General features: G+C 33.3%; 1 protein-coding gene across 2 annotated transcripts in view; it reads right to left on the bottom strand.

Moving 5' to 3' along the window:
* Positions 1-5,006: 5,006 nt before the first annotated feature.
* LOC106466219 (putative inhibitor of apoptosis) overlaps positions 5,007-9,676 on the bottom strand; it is a 63,133-nt gene continuing 58,463 nt past the window's right edge. The window contains exon 7 of one of the 2 annotated variants that reach the window (XM_022394184.1): positions 5,007-5,232. In XM_022394184.1, the coding sequence (XP_022249892.1) occupies positions 5,182-5,232 (51 nt within the window). In that variant the 3' untranslated portion in view covers positions 5,007-5,181. Of the gene's footprint in view, positions 5,233-7,519; positions 8,302-9,676 lie in introns of those variants that run through there. The other variant, XM_013926468.2, reaches the window with a different exon arrangement.

Below are 9,676 nucleotides of genomic sequence, written 5' to 3'. Positions count from 1 at the left end.
TGAATTATAGCGTGTGTTTATATTAAAGTGACTTTGGAAATTAAGTGTACTGCAAAGTTGAATTGTGAAAGAATAAACTAGTTTTATTTAAGAAAAGACTTATATCGCTGAAGTTTTTTTCGGAAAGAATTTCTACGGAAAATTAACAAACGAACACAGAGACGTAACAATATATTAGTTTTCATCGACATGAGGAATATATGACCAGATTCAAAACGTATTACATCATCTCAAAGCTTTGATCAACATCTCTTTGAATGACAACTCTTAAGGTGCACTAAATATCATACACTTTTCATTAAAATCGTAAAGGTATGAGGAGTATAAAGGTTCATGAAATATCATATGAACACCATAATTTTTTACTAAAGAAATAAGCTACTAAAATATTATGCTTAAGTATTTTATCACATTTATGACTGTACAACTAGTGTAAAGATGCTCTAGAATATACAATTTTGATTAACACTTTGAGTATATGAATAGTATAAATTTGTCTTAAAATAAGGTGTCTTACAGTTTTGAAAGACACCATATTTGTATGAATAATGTTAAGATGTATTACAATGTCATATTGTGTTTTCATCAACATTGTTTTATCTAGTGTAAAGGTGTATTACTTTATCATACAGTTTTAATCCACACCAGTAGTATTTTATATAAAGTTTGCGTGTACTACAGTATCATACTTACAGTTTTGACCAACATTGAGAGAACTTTAACTAAGTTAAAGATGTATTTTGGTATTATATTTACCATGTTGATCAACAACACGAGTGTTATAAATAGTATAAAGGTGTATTACTTTATCATACAGTTTTAATCCACACCAGTAGTGTTTTATATAAAGTTTGCGTGTACTACAGTATCATACTTACAGTTTTGACCAACATTGAGAGAACTTTAACTAAGTTAAAGATGTATTTTGGTATCATATTTACCATATTGATCAACAACACGAGTGTTATAAATAGTATAAAGGTGTATTACTTTATCATACAGTTTTAATCCACACCAGTAGTGTTTTATATAAAGTTTGCGTGTACTACAGTATCATACTTACAGTTTTGACCAACATTGAGAGAACTTTAACTAAGCTAAAGATGTACTATGTTATCATATTTACCATGTTGATCAACAACACGAGTGTTATAAATAGTATAAAGGTGTATTACAATATAATATTTTTAATTTTAATAAACACCAAGAGAGTTTTAACTAAGCTAAAGGTGTTCTATGATATCATACTTTCAGTTTTGTTCAGAACCAAGAGTGTTTTAATGAAGGTGTATTACAGTATCATATTTATAGTTTTGATCAGCACCGAGAGTATTTTAAATAGTTTTATTCAATACTGGGAGTGTGTTTAACTACTGTTAAGATGTACTGCAGTACTATATATACCGTTCTGATCAATGACTGGAATATTTTAACTAGTGTGAAGGTGTACTACAGTATCGTATTTACAGTTTTATTCAATACTGGGAGTGTGTTTAACTACTGTTAAGATGTACTGTATATACCGTTCTGATCAATGACTGGAATATTTTAACCACTGTGAAGGTGAACTACAGTATCGTATTTACAGTTTTGATCAACAACGGGAGTGTTTTAACTAGAATTAAGGTGACTAGTTTCGTAGCATTTTAACTAGTGTGAAAATAAACTACATATTATACTCACTGTTTTTATTAGCACCGAGAATATCTTAACCAGCGTGAAGGTGTACTACCGTATTTACATTTTTCATCAAGAACGAGTGTGTTTTAGCTTAACTACTGTGAATTTGAGTATTTATCCCCACACTTGCCAGAGGACACGTGTGTCGACCTCAGACAATGACGCAGAGGGCGCTGGCGCCATGCGATGATATCACCAAAAACGATGGCGTCATAGATACCAGAGACAATGAAGTCATACTTACACAGAGTTTCACCTTGCGATGATGTCACCAGAGACGATGACGTCCACGAAGTGGGTTGCTAGGCCGCCATGACGTCCATGAAGTAGAACCAAAACCATGATGAGATCACCATAGATGTATAAAGGCTACTGTCATATTTTCACTAACATCATAACGTTGTCATTATAAATGACCAAGTATTCTTAAAGGTTTTATTTTCCTGTTTTGAAACACTTACTCAATTTCAACATTAGGAACATCTCTGATATTCCACGGAATCCTGAGCAGTAGTTTTATTGGACATGCATTACCTGTAACTATGTGATAATGTGTGGTTGTTCCAACAGCCATCGTCAAACTCTTTGAGAAATGCACTGAGTTCATATCTCTGGACTAAGTTTAAATTGTTGTCACAACCCATTACTAGGTTCCCAAGAAGATATTTGTTCTTGGACTAGGTTCAGTGGTTTCATTGCTAGCTATGTGGCTGCTTCTATTTCTGTACAAATGACCATTCCAGTTAAAAGCTGAATTACAGAATAATACAGTTTGTTCAAGTACAGACTGATTTTCACTCCAGACAGAAATCCAGTATTTTGTGCATTGGTTTTATCATTGCAGAAGAGTTACAATGTAGCAGACAGCATCCATAGCACATTATGGAACACTACTTCCTCTGCAATATTCATGCATGTAGCCCACTGTTCTCAGGGCCAATCTGGACTGCTCTGAATGTTTTTTTCCAAAAGATTTGCAGTTCACTTGTTACAAAAGCAAATCTAGCTAATAATCTTCTCAGTAGTTACATCTTTATGATACCAGTGTCTTATTGTTTCATAAGAAATGTTACTAAGATGAAATCATTGACATATCTTTCCACTCATGTTTAATTTACAACCACTTGCCAGAATGAAGTTAATATTAATTTGCTAAATTGGCAACTTAACCCAGATTGCCTGTTAAGGCTGAATTAGGTCCTGGCTGCTCCAGTCTCCACTAGAAACACAAGTGCATATCCAATTATTATTATAGGCATATACCATGTTATAGCAATTTCAAAGTTGTTGAATGAGCCACTATAACACTGGGTGCCAAGTTGACTGCCTTAGCTGGTAACCAAATCCAAATCAGGCTCTATGAGTACAAACTAGCCAGAGCTGCTGCAGTGGTAACTTGCTGTTGACCTTCCTGCATTGGTTGAAACAATACTTCTACCCAATAAGCCTGTCTTTATTTCACAACCTGATATGGCCATTCCAACATCAATTGACCAGGTATGCCACAGTTGAAGCAATGGTTCCTTCCACAACAACTCTTGCACTAGTGGCAAATCCATGGTGACTGGACTTGGGAAGCCCATTTAAGACCCTGAAACTACATGTTGTTATTGCTGGTTTTTTTTTTTTCTGTTTCAGCTTATGATTTAATATGGTCACTTCAAAGTGTGTCATCACAAAATCTTCCTTCATCAGAGATATCCCATAAACATATATGATTTTACATAAGTTCACTTGGCAGCCCCCAATTAACTAAGGAATAATCTAATTACAGTCAAAGGAATCCAGCTCAGGAATGCCATCTATGCAATTTCCTCAGACTGTCCGTGTAAGTTGCCGAGTTCTTATGGGGCCCTCATCTTACAGAATTGGACTTGGACTTATGGATTACTTAGTTCTCCATAAGGATGAATCTACAGTACAATTTAGTAACAAATATGGCCTAGTTATTGTGTTGCTCCTTATCCAAATACTCTAGACCACTCAAAGGTATCAAGAACTGGACCATCCTATTTGACATGTTACATTGCCTTTTCCTGAGTCTAACCATTCTGGGAGACAGCCTATTAGAAACATTTGAAGAAATGGTCCAAGTCCTCATTTGCCTTCCCTTTTAACATTTGTATGTTAACCTCAAATCAGATCAATATCATTGTGAAATAGAGTATATAGTTTCCTGCTATCAATATGTCTACTGTAGTGTAAATGAGACACTGTTATTGTTCAACAGAGGCCTTCATCCTTCTCCATAAGTCTGGAAACACATACATCCTGATGAACGTAATGTCCTCATGCAAAAAAGTTGCAATTCATACGAATGTGTGATAAATGCCAGACACATACTTAAAGCATCATTAGTTGCCTTGCTGAGCTGGAAAGCTTCTGATTGCCCCAAACACCCATTGGTTTGTGGAGAGATGTTAACTGCTTTGCCTAGCATCATCATAGCTCTTCATGATAGACATGTTTACCACACACATCTCATTGCTATTTTTAGTTGCAGGCGACTCCAACTAGCATCTGGCAATGTCTGGCCTAGTCAGCAAATTCCAAAGAATTCAATACAGACCACATCATTTAGTCTCAGGATGTTTTGGCTGATTTTCACCACCATGACCAATCTTTATTGTCTTGTGGTACTGAATGTTAAGGTTATGAATAGAAGTGGAGTTATAGCAGTCCTGGGAACACTGAAGTAGTTCCTACCATAGCTGGTAAAAGCTCTTGATCTAAATAAAAGAAGCCTTTCTTAACCCTTGCTATGCTCTCAGATTGTGTCCTTCCATCATGATAATGTTTTGCAAGTTCTGCTGAAAATAGTCCATGGTCAAGACATTAAAATGTAATTTAATAACTTACTCTGTTGTATTCAGATTGTTCCCTAATATCCAACAGGGAAGTAATAAGGAATATGCAATAAGCATCAAATTCAAGAAATATTTTACAAAAAATAAATCACTTTCATTAAGTTGCACTTTGATGCATAGTGCTCTTTTTTGTAATTCCTTACGTATTCATCAGAAACCTTCAATTTTTTGTGTTTCTTTCACTATTGTTTAGAACAAGAGTCTAGATGACTCCTGAGCTTACTTTGCCTTTCTTTGAATTTGCCTTAATCAAACAAGTTTAATGTTTTGCTTCACATTAAGAGAGCGATATATTTGTAGAATTGCTGTATTGTTTTAGTGATTATTTATGAGTGAAATACAAGTAGGAACTTAGATTACAGTGGGTTTTCTTTTAACTTAAATTAACATAGTAAGAGGAACTACACACACTGAAAACAGCTCTTTTGTTTATTCAAAGTCTCATTTAGTTTTGTCAGACACACATGCATGCACTAATTGCTTGCCCCATTGCCTTTTATTGTTTGTAGCTTATTGAATTGCACAATGATATTGTGATTAAACATTTGTCGTTCGGATAAACTAGTGTCCCTTTTTTTTCTCATGATCCTTGAGAAGCAACATATATCACAACCAGAGATCCAAGAACCTCCTGTTAGCAGTTTTCTAACTTATCTGCTCTTCTGGTTATCTGAGAGATACCACACTATGAAAATAGATTAACCTTAGTTGAGAATCACTTCTACTTGTAAAGTAACAAGTAACTGATTTTCAAGCTAGTATACACAATTACAAATTGAAAATTAAATTATTATGAATTATTTTTAAATTTCACAGCAACTTAAAATTTTGAGATATTACAAACACTACCCCCATACTTGAATCATTTTATTCTAATTTTGAACTAATAAACTGTAAAAAAAATTACAAGTAGATTATAAAGTTTAAGACAGATTGACCTGCCTGCATGTATGAGAAAATTACTTTACAAGATTACTGATCTTTAAACAAATTTGAAGGATAAATATGTATTATTAGTCATATATGTTCATAGCAACTACTGTAGAAGTTAAAGCCTACTTTTTTTGTTATTTATTATTGTATTTATATTAATAAAATGTAAAATCTTGAAGATAAAATTTTTTTATTGTCAAATTTCTTTCTAATTGCACATAATACTATAAATTTACAAAAAAAAGGTGAATTATGTAAAATGTTATACCAAATTGCCATTTGGTACACATTTATGTCAGTAAGTCTTGAGTAAATCCTGGTATAGTTTCAAACTGAATGAACCTTCATCTGGCTGTTTGAGGCTATAATCCAACACAGCCTTGTGATAACTCAAATATATTACATATGCACCATCAGTGTGGGATATTAAGATTATTCATATATAAATCACTAGAAATGTTACTCAACAAATATGCTTTTATTTTGGTTGGTGGTTATAAGACTTAAATACACAAACATTGTAACATTTTACTTAATTATCTGATTCTTTTAAAAGTTAAATCATCATAATGTCTGTATGAAACAATGAATGATAAATACAGCTTTATACAACTAATAAATATGTATAATGTTATAACAGTTTGCTACCTATTACCATCACTAATATTTTAAATGAACAACTAATGTATCATCCATTGGTTTGGTAAGAGCTTCCATTGTTAGGTAACAGTCACAACAAATCATCAAAAGAACACTACCCAGTGCATGCACACAGGTTTGTGTAGTGAAGAGATGACTTACATATTTGCATATTTTGGTAAGTTGTTCTGCAACTGCAGTAGATCGGTTCATAGCAGAGACTAATAGTTTCAGGCATTACTATTCTTAAATAACAAAACTAGTTTTTACTTTCTTCCATCCCCAACTGATAACATCCAATACTTCTGGCATCTAAATGAGACACTCACTCCAAATGTAACCTGCTTTTAAAACATATCTCTGTATGCTTCATACAAATAGCTCAGTTCAAAATTAAATCTCTAAGTAATGATTCTCCTTTATAAACAACATCTGGCAACCTTCATTAATCTTGTTCAAAGAGTTTGTTCAGTTTTACAGCAGAACAGCATATCTTTCTATCAGTTCCATGTGACACACAAACTAAGAAAAATTTCTTTCCATATCCTGCAATGGACAATACAGTGTCACAACTGGTAAAGACATATCAAGAAAGGTAGTACTGAGCAGAAAAAGGTCCCATTGTCTGACAATATTGATAGACTAGAATAACTTTCATTCATGCCAATATTAAACACTATTCAACTTAGAAACATAAATATTTTGGAAAGCAAATATTGCTAATACAACATCTGACTCAACTGTTCTAAAAAGAATCTTCAAGTAACCTTCACTGGCTGCACATTTTTCATGAAAAAAGAATCCATGAATGTGCTTCCTCATTCACATATGGTGACAAGCCTCCTGCATCAAATATCAGTGGTATCGACTGTACTGTATCCAGAAATATGTTAATAATGGCTTTGTTCCAGTATGGCATTCTAACTAGGCCTTCTTTTGTCTCTGCTTTCAAACTGTTTGAGTCATATCTTTCAAAAACCATATTTATTCTTGATGCTTCTGCAAATATGCCACAAGGAGTGAATGTTTCCTGGCATAAGGTACTTAAGATTCCAGACTTTGTTTTTTGCACCAATGATGATCTGAAAATGTTGATAGCACTTGCTTGAGGCACTGTATACTGTCCTTCTGACATGCCTTTTCACCTTTTCTCAAATGTGTTTTGCACAGGAATAAAAATGATTTATTTCAGAACTTAAACTCCACCAAAATTAAATCAAGTACTTTATTATAAAAAAATTCCAGCAATAGCAGCAATGCTTCGGATATAAAAAAACATAAAACAATCTGTGAAAAGAAATCCTAAATGACTGAACAAAGCACTAACAACTTCATCATTTACTATCATGGAATGAATAATGACTGGTATTCATTCTTTGCTCTGCAATACCTGATGTGTCTCCAGCTTAAATCCCCCCTCCTTTTTTTTCCAGCCAGTTAGCAGGGAAAATAAGGCCCTCCCTGTTTCTCTTTAAATAGAGATAACAATGGTTATAAGGTACATGTATTTCAGAAGTCATTGATCAACTTTACTTAGTCATCTGACACACTGACAAGATTATATTTTATTTTCTTTGGCATTCCAATTTACTTTCAGTTCTATTTTCTCATCAGTAATTTAGCATTTGAAATAGTAAAAACACAGAATTTGCCCCATGTTTCATATTAAGTAATGGTAATATAAATGAAATTACTGCAGACAAATTGTTAATTTCCACTACAAAATGCTTCATTATAAGGTTGTCATTTCCAAAGCAAATAACTCCTCCTGGTTCTTTTACATAATCCATCCAGCACATAAGGATGATGATTCCCCAGTGCCTATTTCAACAGTACAATTACATAGCAATCCACAGATGTTGCATCCAGCAACTCAAAAGTTATCTTCCCAAGGAATAGAATGAACAACCATTTCATTCTCTGGCAATTGAAGTATTTGACAGTTGAATGGGAGATATGACTGGAAACCTTATCTTGGTGAACCAATATTTGGTTGGCCTCATTTCCAGGTACATCCTTCTTGATTATATTGCATTATGTTGCCTGGGGCATGTGGATGGCTTTTGCTATTGACATTTGTGTTCATGGATTCTTGCCTGTTGTGAGACATCATACTTTGCTTCTATTGCTCATAGCAGGTCTTTTTCTGAATGTTTCTAGTACCCCAAGTTGATCCATACTCCTTTGTTTTCCAATGCAATGAAATACAAATGATATCTTGGATATTCTAAATTCCCAGTCTGAACACATCTTTAGGGTTAAGTGTTATACATCCTTTCAAAATCAATGAATTTTTAGTGGTATTCAACTATGTACAAAATGTCAAACATAGTTCTGATATATGCTGCACCACTACAACTTTATATCACGATGGTTGTCATATGAGTTACTGATTTATACATTCAAGATTGTTTGACTACAACATAGTTAATCCTGTGTATAACAACTTATGATTTAAAAATATATAAATGCAAATAATACCAAATGTGTTAAACAATATTCTTCAAATGCTATATCAATACAGGTTCACTTTGTTAAGTAAAAGACAACTAGAAACATCATACAAATAATATGTAGTACACCAATATAAAAAGCCTAGTGTTCTTTTGATTTACTTTTGTCCAGGGGTAGTGATTAGAAGTACAATTCCCTGAAAGTGGTATAATTCAGTGATGAGGGATGAGTCAGATAATAATTTGGGCTTCCTATTTATTTTTAAGTATTTTAAACAGCTTGTCTGTTGAATAATTCAAAACAGTAAATTAGTAGCATTCATTGTACAATATTCTTCAAATCTTTTATAAATTCATTGTAGTGAGTAAAAAGATAATTAAAACACCAAACATACAACATGTTGCCATGGTTTATACAAATCACAGAAGTATACCAAGTGTGAATGTTGAGCTAAAAATACAAAATCACATTTGAGCAATGTACACACACAACACTTTTTACAGACCAACATCTGCTATATGACATAACAATGTCATATACATAAAGTGAGGCTCAACCAGCTTGGGTCTACATCAGTTTTCACTCTAGATATGTTAACCTAACAATATATCAAGTGAATTAATTTATTTCCTTAAGCGTTCCAGATCCTGGTATTGTGATATCCCATAGTATGATTTCTCTCTTTATAATTTATGGCCTATGGCTCTGGGACAACCTAAAGTTCATTTCATAAGAACTAAAATTCCTAGCTTTGAGATAATCTGTAATCTGATTTCATTCCATAATGATACTATACACCTGGAAAAAAATTAAGCACCCCCAAATATTTTTCAGGATTGCTTATTGAAAATAAGGTTTAATTTTCATGATGTTGAGCAATGTTCATAATTTCAAACATAATTAAAAGGATGTGAACATTCAGGTGTGACATTTAAATCAGGCGCGTTTTTTTCCCCACGTGCAACTTGCTCCCTTCTTCACGTCCAATATGCACTATTTTCTCGTGCATCAAATTCGTATTTAAGTCCCGAATTTCTGAATGCAAAATCATTTTAAGAGATGGCAAATTATTGGCATGAATTCCGCTGGTATGTCCTACAAGG

Source organism: Limulus polyphemus, unplaced genomic scaffold (assembly GCF_000517525.1).
Source record: "Limulus polyphemus unplaced genomic scaffold, Limulus_polyphemus-2.1.2 Scaffold2190, whole genome shotgun sequence".
Lineage (NCBI taxonomy): Eukaryota > Metazoa > Arthropoda > Merostomata > Xiphosura > Limulidae > Limulus > Limulus polyphemus.
This window is presented reverse-complemented; position numbering and strand designations above follow the sequence as displayed.